Below are 21587 nucleotides of genomic sequence, written 5' to 3' on the forward strand. Positions count from 1 at the left end.
GTGAAAATCAAAATCAACAAAAAACTATGAACCAGAGACACTTTTAGGGGGGCGGGGGCGGGAGGGGAGGGATTGGGGTCAGAATGGGGGGCTGCAATTGTATGGGGAATATAACAATAAAATTTATAAAAAAAAAAAAAATAATATTGGCCTCAGTGATATTTTTGTGGATTCATCTCCAACAGCAAGATAAATAAGAGAGAATATAAACAAATGGGACAAATCAAACTAAAATTTCTGCACAATGAACGAAACCATTGTTAAAACAAAAAGGCAGCCTACCAAAAGAATGTTTATAAATTTGTAAACCATATATCAGATGAGGGGTTGGTAACCAAAATGTACAAACAACTCAACAACAACTAAAAACAATATAACCCAATTTAAAAAATGGGCAGAGCCTCTAAATAGGCATTTCACCAAAAAAGATAGAAAGGTGACTAGTGGACACATGAAAAGATGTTCTATATCACTTATTATTAGAGAAATGTCCATCAAAACCATAATGAGATTTTATTTCATACTGGTTACCATGGCTATTATAAAAGTCAAGAAATAATAAGGGTTGGTGAGGATATAAAGGGAAAGACATCCTCCTGCTGTTGATGGGAATGTAAATTGGTACAATCACTATGGAAAACAGTATGGTGGTTCCTCAAAATATTAAAAATACAACTATCATATGATCCACTTCTGGGCATTTACTGGAAAATATGATATTTTAATTCAAAAAGATTTATGGACCCTGTGTTCATTGCAGCACTATCACAAAAGCCAAAAAATGGAAACAGCCCAAGTGACTGACCACAGATTAATAAATAAAAAGAGCGGTAAATCTACACAAATGGAATATGAAACCTTGGCATCTTTGATACCACGGATAGACCTTGAGGATTTGGCTGAGCAGAAATAAGTCAGAAGGAGAAAGACAAACACCAGATGATTTCACTCATTTGTGGACTATAATGAAACAAACCAAACCAAACCCTCAGACTGACCTCAGAATGGTGGTTACCAGAGGGCATGGTGGAAGGAAAGGGCAAATAGGTAGAAGGGGGCTAACAGATTGGTGGCAGAAGGTGACTGGACATTTGGTAGTGGTCATGGTCTTAGTTGCTGAGATAAGAAACTGTATACCTGAAAACCTATAATACTAGTGTTATAAACTAGTATTACCACAATTATTTATTTGTTTGTTTGTTTATTTATTTATACAAGCACTGGGTGGAGTCAGAAGCTCGGGAGGGTGAGAGAATTCACCAGCGCCGGAGTGGAAAAAAGAACAGGCAGAGTAATGAAATACACTGCTGAGGGGAGCAGCGGGCGAGGCCAGAGAGGTCTGTTGTACCATGTGGGACCCTCGCAGGCGGCCGGGGATTGAACCGGCGCTGCAGAGGCTGTGGGCAGCCTCGCAGGCCAGCGCCCTACCACTGCGCCACCAGGGGAGGCCCAGTATTACCCACAATTTAAAAAGAAAAACTTCTCTTTAACTTTTTACACTCATTATTATTCAATATGAACCTGGTATAATGTGGTATGTTATGCAGTACAAAGCTACATTTATAGTCATTTTATATTTAATGTCACTCAACAGAACAGCACTGGACAAGTCACTTAATACCACCAAAACTTGATCCACTCCGCTGTAAAACATAACATCCATCCTTGTCTAGTGATAGGGTCATGCGATTCCAAAGGCAGTTTTTTAAAACTGTATGTTGGGCCTCCCCGGTGGCGCAGCGGTTGAGCGCTGGGTTGTGAAGCTGCCCGCAGCCTCTGCGGCGCCAGTTCAATCCCCGGCTGCTCCCCGGCCACCAGAGGAGGGTCCCACATGGCGCGCAGATCTCTCCTGCCGCCCGCTGCTCCCCTCAGCAGTTCTTCGGTCCTTCTACCTGCTCTGCTCCCTGCTCTGGCTCTGGTGAATTCTCTCACCCTCCCGTGCTTCTGACTGTACCCAGTGCTTGTATAAACAAACAAATAAATAAATCTTTAAAATAAATAAATAAATAAAACTTTAAAAAAATAATAAAACTATATGTCCTGGGCCTCCCCGGTGGCGCAGTGGTTGAGCGCTGGGTTGCGAAGCTGTCCGCAGCCTCTGCAGCGCCGGTTCGATCCCCGGTGGCCGGGCAAGGGTCCCACATGGTGCGCAGACCTCTCCTGCCGCCCGCTGCTCCCCTCAGCAGTACTTCGTCAGTCTGCCTGTTCTACTCTCTGCTCTGGTGAATTCTCTCACCCTCCTGTGCCTCTAACTGTACCCAGTGCTTGTATAAATAAATAAATCTTTAAAAAAAAAAAAAAACTATATGTCCTTATACAAAAGTGATGTTATTTTAATAATGATGAAGGTCATCTGAGATAAATTAGTCTAGGTTACCTATTTAATAATAATTCACAGGTTGCCAGTCACTGTATTTTATTGCTTATTAATTAAAGCATTTATTATTGTAATTTTTTAAATACGTTGTCACTTTTACTTTATTTTTTATTTTATTTATATTAATGAAGTACCATTATTTTAGATCTTTGTTAATATTTTGACAATGTAGGATTTCTCCCCTTAGGTGTGCTCATTATAGCTCTCCCAGTTGTCTGCCATAGTCCTTTGTGCTCTTCCATCCCCTCCCTTACCCCCGCTTCCTTCCTCCCCTCTTGGATGCCTGAGATCTATGGTCAGTTTTCCAGGGTTGATTTGAAGGTTTGTCTTTGTTTGCTCCCTTGATTGGTTTCTATATATTCCACATATAAATGACACCATCCACTATCTTTCTACTTCTGACTTATTTTGCTTAGCATAATCTCTTGTGGCATCCATGTTACTACAAATGCCATGAGTTTATCTTTTTTGATCACTGAGTGGTATTCTATTGTGTATACCACATCTTTCTTGATTCCACTCATCTGGTTTTGGGCACATAGATTGTTTCCATATTGGGCTATTACAAATAATGCTGCAATAAATATAGGGATGCAGATTTCCTTATGAATTAGTGTTTCATTTTAAGATATCTATGACTCAGCAAAGAAGAAATGATCACATCAAATGAAAGTCAAGAAATAACAGACAGAGCTTCTACCAACCTGGCCATTTGTTTGTAAGCTTCCTCTGCCACTGCGAAGATATGTGGGTCCATATCACCCATGTTCTGACCACTGTATGCATTAATAATATCTTCTCCATAAATAGGCAGTTGTTCATAGGGATTTATAGCTACTAGAACTATACCTGAAGGAGGGGTAAAAGAGCAAAAGAGTAAGTCAATAATGGGCACATCAAACTTGTTAAAGAGAGAAGCATAGTTAACAAAAATTTCAATTTCAGTTAACAGTGAACTAACAAATTAGTAAGGATCAAAACATATCATAGCCTTTGCCTCTGAACCTATTATTCTAGTCCTAACCAAAACACTGTTTAAAAGCTAGACTAGGATTTTTTTAAATAATGAAAATTAAAACAATATTAAATGTTTAAATATGTTCATAATATTTAAACCAAAATTTCCACTTTTAGAAATGTATCCAAATGAAATAATCAGAAATATTCATGAAATTTTTTAAATAAAGCTGTCTATCAAAGTTATTCATAAAAGTGAGTAGAATTAAAATATATGATAAAGGAAAACCAGTTAAATGCATTTTTTTACATTTATATGACAGATCACCATGGTATGCAAAAAATGTTTAAAAAAATCAAATGACACAGGAAAATGTGGTAAAAATTATACATAGATTCCAACTGTATGTCTCTTCATACCCTCACATATACACAAAGAAAAGACAAGTAAACATAATATTAGTTATGTTTTTATGGTGAATTACATATAATTCTTTTTCCTTTTATGTATTTATTTCTGTATTTCCCATCTTACAGTGAGTATATATTAATTTAATAAAGTCACTCATTCAGCTCCAACTATCAATAGATATCAAGTCTATTTAAGTACTCAGTTTGCAACAGTTAAAAAAAAAGACAAATCTTTACCCTAGTGGAGTTTATATTCTAGTGGGAAATTCAAACAATGGAGAAAAAAAAAATTTTTATAAATATATATACCAAATAGTAGTAAGGAAAAAAATAAAGCAGAGAAGGAAGATAGTAAGGAGGAGAAAGGGGGATTTATTATTTAAATATAAGGAGTCTGGGAAGATTTTACTGAGAAGAGAATGTGTGCAACAACAAAAAAAAATAAATATTGAAGAAAGATGAAAATTGAAACGAAACATTCAGCTGATAAATGGGGAAGAAAAGTATTAATAAAAAGTACATAAAAGATACGAATTATTTTAATAAGATAGTTATTCCTGTCCAAACCACTGAGAGTAATAAAGAAATGATGAGCACTAAGTTGGGTACACTGAAGGAAATGAACGAAATACCAGACATGAACCTCAGAAGAGTGATTAGTGAAAGAAAGAGAAGAATTCAGTCGGGGAAAAAAAAGAGCCAGAAAAGAGGGAAAAGAGAAAGGATAAGAGGAGGAAACCAGACAGAAGGAAACCAGAGAGAAGAAAGGCAGAAAGGGACCCGAATGTACCCATATATATAAGCTTAATTTCTTAGCAAGAGAACAAGAATCCTGACTGTATCACCAATAGACCATAAGCAAAGAGTAGAGGCCCAGCCAGGCATATCAAGCGAGAATAATAAGTCAGTCCTGCATTTTTAAATAACTTAAAAAAAGAAAACACTAAACTTCTTGAATCTGCCCAAGATGTTTAGCAAAAGTTGCTAAACATCTACTCTTCATGCAGTAGTGTTTGTCAATATAAAATAAATGGCAAATTGGCGTTGAATTTGGCTTGTGGGTCCTGGAGCCTGGGGGAAGAATCCAATGAGTCTAGTTGCAATGAGTCCAGTTGCTTTTATTTTAAGCAAATTTATGTAAGTTTACAATAGAGAATATTCAGTATAAAATACAAATCAGTTAACTATACTGAAGAATCTTCAATAACTCTTGGATTTTGTCTCTAAGAGGAAATCTAGTAAACAACCTTTTCTCCCCGTGTGCAGTATTTCCACAGAGGAAAGAGTTCACAGTCCACTTATACAGCAAGGCAAACTTACCACAATATGTATAAATAAGTTTGGAATCAATAAAGCGAACTCTGAGATTATGGAGCACAGCAGGCTCGTGAAGATAGCTGAGGGCTGTGAGGTCATTTTCACCCACAAGTATGTCAGGGTTTCTTAAGTGAGGCAGTTCCTTGGTCTTTGGATCTAGACGATATTCCAAATCCTAAAAACACACAAGATAAAAGCATATGGATTAATCATGGCAATAAACTTGAAACATGCCTATGCATTAGGCTTAAGATGATTTCCTATTCCTCATTTGCTTCTCAGTTATGAAATGCATTATTTTTCTGGCACATTTCAGTACCATAGATACTGGTGGAAATGGCAAAAATGAAAAAAGTCTTCTTTTTCACTAGATATATTAAACTGTATTAATAACCTTTGCTGATATAATTGAAGAAGTCATAGCCTAATTTTTTTCCTAACCCAGTTACTGGATGAGAAGCTTTTAATCATTAGCTAGTTAAATTAGCTTTCCTTTTTTCTCTCCACTGTGATATGTGACAGGCAGTACAAGAGTGGTCAAGCACTTCTAGAGAATGATAGATGTGTGTTCAAATTCTGATACTGGTATGTACTTCCTGTGTGGCTGGAGTCTGATAGTCTAAATCCCTAATTTGTTTTAAAAGGCATAACAGAAATAGTTCACGGGGTGGTTGGGGGGGGTGATAAAAAAATTACGAAAAGCAATATTTTACATTTGGTAAGGACTTGGGAAACCCAGAGCCCAAGACACCCAAGAATTCCACCCTGAAATTTGGTGCAGTACGCTGCATGTATGTGGACATTTGTTAAATACACATAGGTGTGCTGTTTTTTGGAAAGACAGTCTACAGTTTGCATTTGATTTTAAATGAAGTGCTTGACCCAGCAGTGAAGAAGTACAACTCACTTTAAAGTCAAGGGATTATGACTTTATGGCAAAGCCAAACATATAAATTGTGACTCCATTGTGTATTAAGGCCAAATAACATACAAATAAAAAGGGGGAGATGCAATTTAATTGTAGAGAGGAATAAGCTGGTTTTGTTAATACTGAAAAGATATACAGAAGTAAAAAATTCCAATCAGGTTGGAATAAACTATGTTAAATGGAGAGAAAATTTTAGCATCTGCTCTTTGACCTCTCCTTGCCTGTTACTAGGGTGAAATACCCTTATCCAAAGCTGACTCTTCCTGCAATACACAAAAGCTACTTCTGTGTGATCTTGGACAAAACTACTTAATGTCTCTGAGTCTTAACTACCTTATTTGGGAAATAGCTATAAAACCACCTGCAAACCCACAGGGTTATAGTGAGAATTAACATAAGAAAATATAACCCAAAGTGCCTAATACAATGTCTACCAGGGAGTTGATCATCAATAAATGCTGAATAAATTAATCCCTAAATTTGGCAGCCAAGGCTTTTTCAATCTGGCCTAATTCTTCCCTGTCTTCTTCCCTGCTTTGTACTCCTGAAATGCATCCTTAAAACTGCTGCCAATGAGTCCTTTCTAAAACACAAGCCTACCATCCTTCCTTTGTGAAAAATGCTACAATCACTCTCCATAGAATAGCATAGCAACTGTAAGCATTTTAGCCTTCAGTGATCTGGTTTGTGAGGATTCTGGGATCTGGCCCAACTTTCATCCCCTCACCAGTCCTGTACTCTGACTCCACATCCCAATTACATGGAACTCGTGTAGTTCCCTGACTGTACATTACTGTCATGACTCCTTTTGCACATATTTTTCTAGATCTCTGAAATATATTCCCCCTTGTCTACTTATGCTGAGACAGTGCTTCCCTGATCCATTATCTTGACCTGCCCTACTGACTAGTACCTCTTCTTTTCTATTTTGTTTTTGTTTATATTTTTATTATATCATGAGTCACACTATTTGTGAGTATACATCTCTCTCTTACCTGACATGGATGTCAAAGATCATACCATTTGACACCTCTTAAGATGGTACATCACAAATACCTTTGTTGAACCATATACACATTTCTAAATCTCTGCTCCAGTTGTAGGAGAACAAAAATCTGCCACTACAAAATATGTCTTTTTGAATTTGATTTCTTGGGTGGGGCTCTTAAGCCTGGGTAGAGCTTGCTTTTGAAAATTATTTTTTTTAAGATTTATTTATTTATACAAGAACTGGGGTACAGACCAGAGTTGTGGGACGGTGAAGAGAATTCACCAGGGACAGAGCAGGAAGCAGAACAGGCAGATGGACTGAAGATACTGTTGAGGGGAGCAGCAGGCGAGACAGGAGAGGTCTGCCGCGCCATGTGGGTTTCTCCCTGACTGGCAGGGAATCAAACCCAAGCTGCAGAGGCTGCGGGCAGCTTCACAGCGCAGTGCTCAACCCGCTGTGCCACGGGTCCTGCTTTGGAAAATTATAAACACAAACTTCTCTCTAGGGAAGGGTGTGTGCATGGAAGACCTGTCTCATCACTTTCAGTGGAGAAGGCAGAACTTAGTCTGCATACCTTTCTCCACTGTGCCTTCCTCTGTACCGGCCTCGACTGACCTTCCCCTTCTCATCCTCCCACAAAGTCCCTTATTTAAGAGTGTCTGAAGCCACACAGATGAGTTATTTAGTCATGCTGTATCTCTTTTTTTTATTTTTATTTTATTTATTTATGCATACAAGAACTGGAGTGTAGGCCAGAGGTGCGGGACAGGGGTGGGGTGGGGTGAGTTGTGAGAAGATTCACCAGAGACAGAGTAGGGAGCAAAGTAGGTGGATCTACTGAAATACACTGCTGAGGGGAGCAGTGGGCGAGACAGGAGAGGTCTGCTGCGCCATGTGGGTCAGCTCCCTGGCCCGGGATTGAACTCATACTGCAGTGGCTGCCTATAGCTTCACAGCGCTGAAGTGCTCCCTTGTGCCACCAGGGAAGCCCATGCTGGGTCTCTCATATATACAGGAGGTATATACATGTTATTATTAAACTACTTTTGACTTTTCTTCTTATTGATTATTTACCAGCCTAGATGAACCACTCTGTCTCTGGTTTCTCTACATTCCACATATAAATGGTATCATGCAGTAGTTATCTTTCCCCTTCTGGCTTATTTCACTTAGTATAAATCCTTCCAGCCTCATCCACATTTCCACAAATAGTATGAAATTATCTTTTTTGATCACTGAGTAGTATTACACACACACACACACACACACACATATCTTGACCCACTCATCTGTTAATTGAGTATGCAGGTTGTTTCCTTAACTTAGCTATTATAAAAATGCTACAATAAACACAGGCGTATACATTTCCTTTTGAAACTGTGTTGGTGTGTTCTTTGAGTAGATACCTAAGAGTGGAATTGCTGGTTTATATGGCAGATCCATTTTTAATATAAAAGCAAAATTCTTAGGGCCTCCCCGGTGGCGCAGTGGCCCCGGTGGAGCAGTGGTTGAGCACCAGGTTACAAAGCTGCCCGCAGCCTCTGCAGTGCCAGTTAGATGCCTGGTCGCAGGCGAGGGTTCCACATGGCGCGCAGACCTCTCCTGCGCCCGCTGCTCCCCTTAGCAGTGTAGTTTGTCAATCTGGCTGCTCTGCTCCCCGCTTTGGCTCTGATGAGTTCTCTCACCCTCCTGTGCTTCTGACTGTACTCAGTGCTTGTATAAATTTAAAAAAAAGAATATAAAAAAAACAATTTCCAAAAAAAAGGGCAAAATTCTTACCTTTCCTTCCTCAAGGTGAAGCAGGAGGACTTTATCTCCTGGCTTATAATCTTTGAGCAGTTCTGCTGATTTCCAAACTTCTTCTGGATCAGGTATCCAAACCCTGGCAAACTAAAAGACAAAAAGGAAAGAAAAAAAAAAACTTGCAAATCAACTACTTTATAATGATAAATAAAACATAACATGAATCTATTTATAACTAAGCATTAGAAAAAACAATTGTTGATCAATATGAAATTTAATTTTTGAATTAGTAGATGAACACTATTTTAGCTGTATACTCTGCTATATACTATGATAATTTTCTCACAAGGTATATAAAATCATTATGCTGTATACCTTAAACATTTACAATACTGTATGTCAATTATATCTCAGTAAACCTGGGGGCAAGGAGGAAGGATGTTCTGAAGAAACAGCTACAGTTAAAGTGCGCCTTTGTTTTATGTAATAAATGCTACCTGAATGTGTAACTTTAGGTAAAAATACACACAGTAATTATTTTTTCACTTAATGTGGACTTTCACAGATTTTGAAGCTCTGGTAGAGTAGCTATGCAAGTTTCATAAGCAGAGCTCTCTTTACAGCAGGGTTTACAATTAAGTTTTTTATTGTGGTCATCACCCTGTACTTTCCAAAGCTTTAGTGATTCCTCAGATATCCCTCAGGGGCCATTATGGTGTGAAGAACAAGAGAGTAAGCCTATGGCTTAGAACCACAGCTGTTTTACATGTTGGATATCTGCAATTTTCTTTGCAGAAAGAGTTCTATTGTTAATAAAAAAAAAATGGGAAAGTAGTGTTTAATATTTTGCCTTTATTACTTTATAAAGATGAGTGCTAGATGGCCAGAAATAACTTTGTTTCAGTATCATGAAAGAAGCACAGTAATCATCAGTGGTTCCTGAAGCAACAGATGTTTAGCTCTCTCTTAAGCCAATTTTGTACTTAAGGTGTAATTATGAAGAAAAAAAATAATAAATTAACATGAATGAATCCTTCAAACACTACACCAAAGAGATTTTTTCTGATTGCTTGGAATCCACACAAAGAATGCAAAGAATGTCCCTTTAAAACATGGGCACTGTGCATGGGTGCATTGGTGAATGAAACTCTATGGGGACTACTCCTGTGGGGGATGGGGGGGCAGCAAATATTGTTTAAAAATGAACAATGGGGGCCTCCCCAGTGGCGCAGCAGTTGAGTGCTGGGTTGCGAAGCTGCCCGCAGCCTCTGCAGCGCCGGTTCGATCCCCGGCTGCTCCCCGGCCACTGGAGGAGGGTCCCACATGGCGCACAGACCTCTCCTGCCGCCCGCTGCTCCCCTCAGCAGTGTCCTTCGGTCCTTCTGCCTGCTCTGCTCCCCGCTCTGGCTCTGGTGAATTCTCTCACCCTCCCGCGCTTCTGACTGTACCCAGTGCTTGCACATATAAATAAATAAATAAATATAAAAAAAAAATAATAAAATAAAATAAAAATGAACAATGATGTAAAAAATTTAAAAACAAACAAACATGTGCACTACACCTTGATGCCCATCTTCACAACATCACACATGAATGTATCACCACTAACAGCCTTTCTCTATTTTCTTCAGAGTTCTTATAACTAGCAAACTTAACTTTTTGTTATGCTGTTGCTTATATATTTGTTATCTCTCTTCACCAGAACATAAATTCGTACCTGTCTTGTTTAACATTATATCCAGTCTCTGTGTTCCTCATACACAGCTAAGTCTTAGTATTTATTAAAAGAATTTCAGAATAAAAGACATCTCCTTAAATTGAATAAAAGTTGTGTGGTAAAAAAACTCTCTCATTGGTTTATTTTCCTCTTATTATCACAGACTCATTCAAACTTTTTATCTGAGCAGTCTGCACAAGAAACAGTATTGAACTAGGTTATGGGTTCTAATCCCAGGACCACCTATTGGCTTTTGTCTTTATTTTAGGAATCTGAAATATGGGGATGACAGCAGTACTTATCCAGTCTATGCCAAGGGCTTACACACATAGACACTTTGTGAAAAGCATGAGCTAACATATTAATACAAGTTGAAATTGTTTTACTAAGTATATTTTCCTTAAGAAGTGATTACCAATATTGTATGTTAAATGTTACTGAAATTTGTTCTATAACTTTTATCCCAGTTACTGAATAATATCTGTACACATTACTAAAATCTTACTCATCCAGTAAACATTTCTGTGTACCAACTGCTCCCACTCTGCAGCTCACTTTTAGAAGCCAATTTTTTGGTAACTTTCTCTGGTTCCTGAAAAATTTTGAAATATTTGAGATTTAGAGTCACAACCTACTATCTGACTAACAAAAGCACAAGACACCAAAATGGGTCATAGTGAGTCAATCTAGAAAGAAATGCCTGTGTCAATAGCAAGCCCTAGCTCAGATTTTCCTACATATTTTAGAAATAGTAATGAGTCAGTAATTTGTCAGAGGTTAGATTTCTAAGAACTAAATGTTAACACAGTAGAGGGAGGCTAAGGTCCTCACACTCACCAGAGGCAAGGTATTTAAACAACAAACATCACCCTAATAACCAGCCTCCCTTTTATCTTATCTCGGTCTCTTGGGAAAGTATCCAAGGAGAAACAAGTCAGAAAGCAGACAGTTATTATCACTGTCTGTTGAGGTTCTTTTCTGTCATAGCCAACGAGGTAAGTGACTCTACAGAAACAACTATAACAGAATGGGTCCATTAGGGAGGTGCATAGGCCTTATTGGCTACAACTAAGAGGTGTCCAACCTGACACTATCACTTCCATCCCTAATTTCTACCCTTGCCCCAGATCCCCAGTGAAACTGCACATGGCAGCCCTGAGGAGAAGAGAACTAAACTTGTCCAGCCACATTCTGTGCGAAGACTGTGGGAAGGCAAGCAGAGAGACAAGGCCCCCCATGTGAAACCTAGAAATGGGACACATGGCAGCAAGAATCTGGCAGGATTTAGAAAAGGGTAGACACACATGCCAAAAAAGTCAGCACAGGAACTTCCTGATAAAACAGAAGCAAGCCACAGATAATTCTAGCCAAAGTGAATCAGACTGGACACAGTCCAGCCATACAGAGGGACCAAGGTCACGTAACTCAGTTTGTCGTGACTACCTACTAAATGGCAAAGCTTTCCTGTAGTGCTCCTCATCCCCTTTTTCTACTCACACTACTCTAGTTTTAGTTCCTCATGTTCACCTCACGGTATCACAGACCTTATTTTAATTATTTATGAATCTATCTACCTCCCACACTAGATTGTTTGCTCCTTAAGTCATCTCTGAATCCACTCAACCTCCTTGCCACAGCTGGTGGGGAGCACTTTTGATTCTATTTAAGACAGTCGTAGGGAAGGGAAGAAAATGAGATCAGAGAACTGGGAATTGGTGACAAAGGTAAACTTGATGGGCCCAGCATGAGATTCCTCCTGAATTCACAAAGCGTGGTTGAGATGGGGTAGGATTTAGGGAAGAAAGTAAACGCTATCTAGGAACCAGTACAGTAGGAGAAGGGAAAACAAGAGTTTGGAATCTGAGATACTGAAGTACTGTCAATACAGTCAAAAATCTTGGAGATGAAAAAAAGAAAATAGATAACACTAAAGTGCAAATACACACTAAAGAATTTCATTAACAATACAAAAGGCCATAAGATTAGAAATAAAACCAAAGGCAAAATAGAGATGGCTAAATTTTATGATAGTCAAAACCTGAGAAAATGATGCTCACACAGATTTAAGTTGCATAATGGCCTGTAAGGAAAATAAAAACCATCTGTCCTTCTACAATGCAATTTAATGAGGCTTGCCTGGCAGTGATGAGGTAATGCTGACAGAGTCAAACGGAAGAACAAAACAGAAGGGGTTGGGGGACACACTCAGCTTCACACAGCCCCCCCTTCTCACAGGTTGTACACACCCTCCAGGCTGAAGGGGCAGCATTTTTTTTTTTTTTTCTTTATATCCTACCACAGTAACAACAGACCAGAGGTCCTTGATTCATGCTGATGACTCATTGGAAGTTTTGGAAGTTTTGCTAAAACTTGCATTTTGTGAGTCAAGGGATTCTAAGGTGTGAGCACCAAGAGCAGTTGTTTCTGATGCCCCAGACACTTCAGGAACAAGACTGGCAACACACAGAAAATGACCCGTCCCTGAATCCCCAAAAATCTGACCCGTGATTATCACTCCTCCCCCAAACTCCCACATATATCCTTTGCTTTTTGCATTTCATACAGCACATGTTTACATCTTTCTTACCTCCCCCACCAAATCGTAAGCAGCTAGGAGATTAAGGAGTCCGCCTCGGCTCATTTTTGATAACCCATTGTGAATGTCGGCAAAAAATGAATGTTTTACATGACAATTCAAAAAAGCCTACGATAAAACCTCAGTGTCACTCTGGGTTGAAAACTACAGCAGGAGAGAAATTTTGAATTCTCAACACCCCCTCCTCTGAACCCTAACATTAACACTGATATTCCATATGGCCACTAATTCACATAACCTTTATAGCATGTTTTGGTATAAAAATTCAGACACTACTACTCCAAAACACCTAACAGACTTTTCAGAATCAAAGAAACAAAAATTATTAAAGAAAATAGGTAATACAGAAAACTGTCCCTCTTAGTAATTATATAATTATATATGTTAAATGCTGTCTTTCATTTAATATGTGCACATATGGGCCTCCCTGGTGGCGCAAGGGATTAAGCACAGCACTATGATTCCTACCTTATTTGGCATCTGTCTCCAGAAGGTTTTAAGGACTAGACTCACATCAGTGACAACTGCCACCTCCCCACTGTTTAGACCCTTTTCCACCCCACGGAGGGTGATATGTACTGGTTTTGCTTCAACAACTTAAGCAACGCAGACTACCTCAAGTCTCAAGACATTCTCATGCTTCTACTTGGCCTGGAAACCTTAGTCTCCCTTTGTAACTAATTCCTGCTTATCTTTCACATCTCACCTTGACAATATAAATTCTCCATCAAAATTAAGCCCCTCTGTTACATTTTCTGACATACCTTTGTTACTTTTTGTCCACTATAAGGACCATGAGGACAGGGACAATATCTATTTTTCTCAAACCGATGACCAGGGCTAAACATGGTATCTGATCTGCAACAGGTACCCAACTCAACCTACTGAATAAATGAATGTTCTGTTTCATCAAATCTAAGACAACACCAATAACAGAAAATTCTAAATGTGAAAAACAAGGTACATGTTAGAACTGAGAAAGCACATCAGATCATTATTTACACATTGACTCTATGTACTGTACTTCTTCTTTTCTTCCAAATTTTAAACTTTTGTCTAAAAGAAACATATAGCCTTTCTTGAGTAAGGTAGAGTTTCTAAAATAAACAACCTACTTTCAAAACTCAGTCTACATGCTATGATCTCCAGAAAGCTTTCCTTGGCCACTGAGTTGAGACAGAAGCTCCTGCTTAGAGCTTCCATAATATTTAGTTTTTATCTTCACCTATGAGCTTACCATATTCCAATATCACTATCTTCTCAGTGGTCTCTTTAACTAGATTGTAGCCTCCTTGAGAACAAGATTTATGATTTATCCACTTGCCTCACCCCCAGCCTGGTCTAGATGCTCAAGAGATGTTGGTTAAGTGAATAAACAAACAAACGGATGAGTCTTCAGGAGTTACAGAGCTTTCAGAGATTTGAAATGTAAAGGAATGCTATCTAAAACAGAAACTCAGTCATAGCAGAAGCCATGGAAGAGAACTGCAGATAATTTAATTAGCTACCAACTATAAGCATGAGTAAAAAACAGTAACCTGGTCACCCACATTTAAAAACACAAGCCTGGCTTGCCCATGGAAACAGTATTTCTCAGTAGAAGGTTACTTTGAAGATGAAGAACAGAACATGCATAAACATGAAAGGTCTTTGGGTAAGTAAAACGTATTCCTATTTATAACTTATGTGCTACCCATCCCTCTACTCATAAATTGGGTGGACTTTTGATCAACAGGCTCCTCATAAAAACTGTCCAAACAAAACCCACAATTTCTACTTTGTAGCATTAATATTTTTAAATATATACAACAGATAAGACTAATAATAAAAGGGTACAGTGTTCATTAGATATATTTAAGGCACATCTAGGCACATACTGAGTACTAAGGAGGCAGGTTCCCCGAGTTATCTCAAAGAAAGAAAACCACAGAAGCGCTGCTCTACACACACCAGCTGCTGGCCATTCTTACAACTCAATCATGCTGAGAAAACGATTAGAGAATTAAAAAGCAGAAAAAATTAATATTGAAGTTATGAAACTCCAACTCAACAATTTCCAAACTTCTGGGGATACCAAGCATGTATTCTGGTAGAATACCTCAACTATGACAGCACTAAATGGTATTATGAATTGTTAGAGAAGATAATCTGAATTGAGTGGTTAGGGATTTTTAACAGGACTGAAACAAACTGATACAGTTAGGATAACAGAAAGATTGTTACTAGATTTTAGGTTCTAAAAACCTCATAGTTCATGAAATAAAGGACTTTTGTACTTAAGCAAAAGTCACTCAAATTTTATATGCTGAGAGAATATTTTGAAAGACAAACACAACACAAGCAAGGCTGAGGTAATACTACTCAGTCATTAAGAAACAAATCTTGGGCCTCCCCGGTGGCACAGCAGTTGAGCGCTGGGTTGCGAAGCTGCCCACAGCCTCTGCGGCGCCGGTTCTATCCCCGGCTGCTCCCTGGCCACCGGAGGAGGGTCCCACATGGCGCGCAGACCTCTCCTGCTGCCCGCTGCTCCCCTCAGCAGTGTACTTTGGTCCTTCTGCCTGCTATGCTCCTCGCTCTGGTTCTGGTGAATTCTCTCACCCTCCCGAGCTTCTGACTGTACCCAGTGCATGTATAACCAAACAAACAAATAAATAAATAAAGCATGCCTCTATTAAAAAAAAAAACAAAAAAAACAAATCTTATCTTGTAAAAACATGGATGGATCTTGACGGTATTATGCTACATGATATAAAGCAAACAATGACAAATATCATAATTTCACTCACATAGAATAAAAAAAATGAACAACAAGCAACAGCAAAAACAAAAATAAACTCTTTGATACAGAGAACAGACTGGTGATTACCAGGGGGAAGGGAGTGTGGGTGGATAAAATGGGCAAATGAAGTCAAATGTGTGGTGATGGATGGAAAATAGACTTTTGGAGTGATCACAATGTAGTACATACATATATCAAATTATAACACTGTAATTTTGTAATATTATAAATTTTGTAATATTATAAACCAATGCTACCTCAATAAAAACTTCTATTTTAAAAAATTAATTTTTTAAAATTACTAAATTACCAACCCTACAATTGCTTTTCGGTTTTTTACCACAAAATTTCATTGGAGGTGCGGCAAGAGGAAGGTGGGGAGGGAGCACAATGAACTACGATGAAGGACTATGGGTATCTTGGTGGTGGGTGAAGTGTGGTAAAAATACCTGACAATCTACTATGTTGAGGTAATGAATGTTATCGCAATGAAAAAAAATTTACTTGGTGTCTTGCTGGTGGCGCAAGAGGTTAATTTAAGTCTCAGCATTATGAAGCTAGCCACAGTCGCTGCAGCACGAGTTCGATCCCTGGCCAGGGAGCTAACCCACATGGTACAGCAGACCTCTCCTGCCTCACCCACTACTTCCCTCATTAGGTATTTCTGTCATTCCGGCTGTTCTGCTCCTTACTCTGTCTCTGGTGAATCCTCTCATCCCCACCCCACACCTCTAGCCTACACCCCAGCTCTTGTATGCATAAATAAATAAATCTTTAAAAAACTTACTTAAAAAAGCTTCATTGAGTTATTTTCCCTTACTCATTTTTTCCAAATTTTCTTAGTTATTTAAATTTCAATTGCCAACCATTTCATCTGAATTTTAGTATACTTCATTTAACAAAGGTTCTGTCTTGCTCACTCACTCTATAAACTCCATAAAAGTTACTCTAAATTAATTTTATTTTGAATCTGTATCTGAGATAATCTGCTCCTTATTTACTACCCACTGTGTAAAACATACTTCCTTTTATTTAACCTGTAATTACTTCTTTGAAGCTTCAAAAGGTGCCCTTGAGATCTTACTTATATAATGAATATGTCCATGTCATCCTTTTGATGTGTTTCATAACTTTTTGAGCCTCCACCAGATAAAGTTCACTTTTTATCCTTCCAGATTGAAAAGCCCAAATTTTTGGAAAGGTCTCACATCCTCTTACTCATTCTAGCTTATTTTTAATCTCTCTAAATTTTGATTTTTCAATCTTACTAAATAAATCAACTAGACAGTACAGAACAGAGTCAAGGTTAAGAGCATGGGCTCTGGACAGACATATAGTGCCTCCAATGATCACCAACTAGGTGACCTTGAACACATTACCCAACTTCTTCCCTTGGGGTCCTCATCTATAAAACTGATTATTAATAATACCAAGCTCAAAGAGTTATACAGATAAATAAGATGAAGTTTAAAGATCATTACTCTACTTTGTTACCAGCTTTACCCCACTCCAGCATCAGATTTAAGCATGTCATTGTGCTTGATCTGAATTCCTGTACTATACCCTACAACACACTGCATGACTTGCCCTTGTTCTCAGGTTTAATAACACCTACTGGAGTCTTCTCCTTTCCTCTGAGTTGCAACTCTGCCAGCCATCTTTTGTTCCTAGAACACCCAAACTCTTTCTGACTTTAAGGCCTCTGCCTAGGTCTCCCTCACTTCATCCCCCAGCTGATTCTTCAGGTCTCACTTTACACATCTCTGCCTCAGGAAAGTGCTTCCCAACCACCCAACAAACTGCTTTGCTCACTTGTGTAAATTTTGTTTTCTTTGATATAGCTTGAAGCCCTGTAGGACCACCACTAACTGCAGAACTGAGAAAATTACTTGGGAAGTGGGAAGTACTAAATAAATGTGTGTGGAATAAAAGTGCTGAACACAATGTTTAGCTGGATGAAAAAAATTGGTTAGGATCAGGATGAGAAAGACATCACATGCCATGTTAGGAAGCTTGTGGCCTTTATACCACAGAAGACAGGGATTCATCAAAGGCTTTTAAAGCAGGCTAATGAATGACCAGATGTTTCTAACAGCCTAGTTCTAATTGGCAGTTCTTTAACCATTATCAAATCACATCTTGTACAATTTCTGTTTGTGATTAGTTGTTTTTCCCCGCCCCAGTACCCTCCTTACATGTATAACAGGATCACTCACATTTTGCCGATTGCTTCTAAAATGTCATTTATATTAGGCAAATGGGGCTTGCATTCGAGAAACTGAGTCAGTTTTACCTAATAGTAGGGTTTGGGGTGGCAGTTAAGCTGGTCCTGTCCCATGAATTATGGAGTTAAAGAGGAGAGTCTTGTCCTGGAAACAGAGCCTTGAGAAAGAAAAGGGAGAGGGGGGACCCTATGATGAGCAGGCTTTGAGAGGGCAAATGAACAAGGACAACTTACTGGCTGGTTAAGTCATCTTAGGCAATACAAGAAATATTTACTTCTGAACTCTGTGATGCTTCCTTATCCCATCTGCCCCCCCCTTTTTTTTTAATAGAGGCATGTTTTATTTATTTATTTATTTGTTTGTGTGTTTGTTTGTTTTGTTTTTTTTATACATGCACTGGGTACAGTCAGAAGCGCGGGAGGGTGAGAGAATTCACCAGAGCCAGAGCGGGGAGCAGAGCAGGCAGAAGGACCGAAGTACACTGCTGAGGGGAGCAGCGGGCGGCAGGAGAGGTCTGCGCGCCATGTGGGACCATCCTCCGGTGGCGGGGGAGCAGCCGGGGATCGAAACGGCACTGCAGAGGCTGCGGGCAGCTTCGCAACCCAGCGTTCAACAGCTGCGCCACCGGGGAGGCCCTTAAATGTTCTTTTAACTGAATTTTAACTGGGGAAGATCTACTATGAAAGTTAACCTCGGTTCTATATTTGGAGGAAACCCTGGCTCAAAAGACATTTAAGAAGAAAAAATATGGGGCCTCCCGGGTGGCGCAAGGGGTTAAGCACAGTATTATGAAGCTATCTGCAACCTCTGCAGCATGAGTTCGATCCCTAGCTGGCCAGGGAGCAACCCACATGGTGGAGCAAACCTCTCCTGACTCGCCCGCTGCTCCCCTCAGCAGTGCATTTCAGTAGATCTGCTGTTCTGTTCCCCGCTCTGTCTCTGGTAAATGCTCTCACCCCCCGCATCTCTGCCCTGTACCCCAGCTCTTATATGCATAAATAAATGAATCTTTAAAAAAAAAGAAGAAATAAAATCTTGTGGGTGGCAATAAATGTCATAAAGTCAAAATACAAATGTGTCCCAAAAATTGTAAAAATTTAACTCTCAATATATAAATTAATAGGAAAAAGATAAACAACACAGTAGCAAAATATACAAAAGAAATTCATAGAAAACAAGAAATATTACTAAAATTATTAAATATGTCTAATCTCATAACTAATGAAAGAAATGAAAATTTTAAATAAAATATTAAAATTTTTTGGTACTGTATTTGAAAAGACTTAAGGGTTTGATAATAATGTGGGGAAGAAAGTGGACTATTTTTGGTCACAAGATAAACAAGCACAAACTTTTTAGATATCAATTTGGCCATTTATTTTATAACGTAGAATGTATATTTCGGGGCTTCACACTAAACTGTGAAGAGGGTAGACTTTTAATTGTGTGCTTTATGTATTTCTATAGTTCACTTTTTTTTAAAGATTTATTTTTTCTATTATTATTATTTATTTATTTATACAAGCACTGGGTACAGTCAGAAGCGGGGGAGGGTGAGAGAATTCACCAGAGCCAGAGCGGGGAGCAGAGCAGGCAGAAGGACCGAAGTACACTGCTGAGGGGAGCAGCGGGCAGCAGGAGAGGTCTGCGCGCCATGTGGGACCCTCCTCCGGTAGCCGGGGAGCAGCCGGGGATCGAACTGGCGCCACAGAGGCTGCGGGCAGCTTCCCAACCCAGCGCTCAACCGCTGTGCCACCGGGGAGGCCCCTATAGTTCACATTTTTAAGTAAGTATTAGCTTTATAATAAACCCAAAAGTTTTTAAAATAGGCATAACTTTAACTCAGGAAATCTTTATCTAGGAATTTTCCCAATGAAATCACAGATGTTCTGTAGCTTTGTTTGTAAAAGTGAAAATTTGTAAACAAAAAGGTTTATACACACACACACGCGCGCACACATAATTACAACTAATGCAATATATAGTTAATGGGTCATAGTATACCTAAAGATTGTACCATACAATGGACCCATATATTCTAATGGAACATTAAATATGAATAAGGTCAGTCTATATGTACTGACCTGGAAAGACAAATGCAAAAAAATCATCATTTATGATCCTTTTTGTCCAATGCATATTCATATATCCATATAAACTGGTGGTTTGGCAGCCATAGATTTTCATTTACGGTTGTTACTCTATGAATAAAACATTTGTGCTGAAAACCTCTGACATCAATTATTTATCCATTTGTCCAATCGTGAATGAGCAAAACCCTCTGTGAGACCTTTGGGGGAATACAGAGCTGAAAAGTGGGGCTGGCCCTGTGCCCTGGACTCCATCTCAAGTAGCTTTGCTCCCCTCCATTAGTCTATGTGTGTGCTCCTGAAGAGATAAAAACTTTCTTTATAGAAGAGAGCTATGAAAGAAAGCACATGTTTACATCTGTGATGGAGGTGTAGATCATGGAAAGACATCTCTGAAAGTGACAATTCTAACCAAATCTCTATATCCCCACCCAGCCTAGACCTACAAATTCCCTGGCCCCTGCCCTCCTCTCTAGCCTTCCTCTTACCACACTCCTCCTTCCATTTTTATTTTATTTATTTACTTATTTTTGCTCCAATCCTACTGGCCATTCTGTGTTTCCAAAGTTGCCAGAGTCTCCTCACCACCTCTGCTCTCTGTTTGGAACTCTATCTCCTCCCCTCATTAATAATTGTGCTCCTCTGAAACCCTTGCTTGGCCTTCACTCTTTCTGAGAAACACCCCTGCCCTGTACACCATCACAGTACTGACACCTTTCCCTTAGGAGCTCTTAGCACAATTATAACATGACGTTTGTCCCTCTCTATCCAGCACACTCCATCCTGTCCATTTTTGCTCACGGTCTCATCTTTACTATCTAAAACAATGCCAGGTACATGAATGAATGATGTATGTATAAGTATGTGTGATTACAGATTAAATGTATACTATACAAAAAGCTACCACCAACAATGAACAAGCAGAATTTGAAAATAAAAACACAGTGCCATCTACTTAATCAAACCTCGCCCCACACACAAAAAAATCAAGTACTTAGATATAAATCTAACAAAATATGTGCAAGATTTATATAAGGAAAACTACAAAAGTCAGATGAATGAAATCAAGGAAAAATTTTACACCAAAGAGAAATGAGTTATCAAACAGTAAAAAAGGACATGGAGAAATCTTAAAGGCATATTATTAAGTGAAAAAAAGCCAATCTAAAAATTGGCTAACTATACTACATTATATACTGTATACACTGTATGATTCCGACTATATTACATCCTGAAAGAGGCAAAACTGCACAGACAATAAAAACATCAGTGGTTGGGGCCAACAGGCATATGAAAATGTTCAACATCCCTTATAATCAGGGAAATGCAAATCAAAACCACACTGAGATACCACCTTACACCAGTGAGAATGGCACATATCAAAAAAACAAGCAACAACAAATGTTGGCGAGGATGTGGTGAAAAAGAAACTCTCCTACATTGCTGGTGGGCGTAC

The 21587-nt window shown here is 38.9% G+C and overlaps 1 protein-coding gene across 1 annotated transcript in view; it reads right to left on the reverse strand.

The window, feature by feature from the left end:
- MYO5A (myosin VA) overlaps positions 1-21587 on the reverse strand; it is a gene marked incomplete at both ends in the record, with an annotated part of 163295 nt that overhangs the window by 103645 nt on the left and 38063 nt on the right. The window contains 3 exons of the mRNA XM_084240160.1: positions 3082-3226; positions 5066-5237; positions 8761-8871. Coding sequence (XP_084096286.1) covers positions 3082-3226; positions 5066-5237; positions 8761-8871 — 428 coding nt within the window. The remainder of the gene's footprint in view (positions 1-3081; positions 3227-5065; positions 5238-8760; positions 8872-21587) is intronic.

This window comes from Talpa europaea, assembly GCF_964194135.1.
Source record: "Talpa europaea genome assembly, chromosome: 8".
Lineage (NCBI taxonomy): Eukaryota > Metazoa > Chordata > Mammalia > Eulipotyphla > Talpidae > Talpa > Talpa europaea.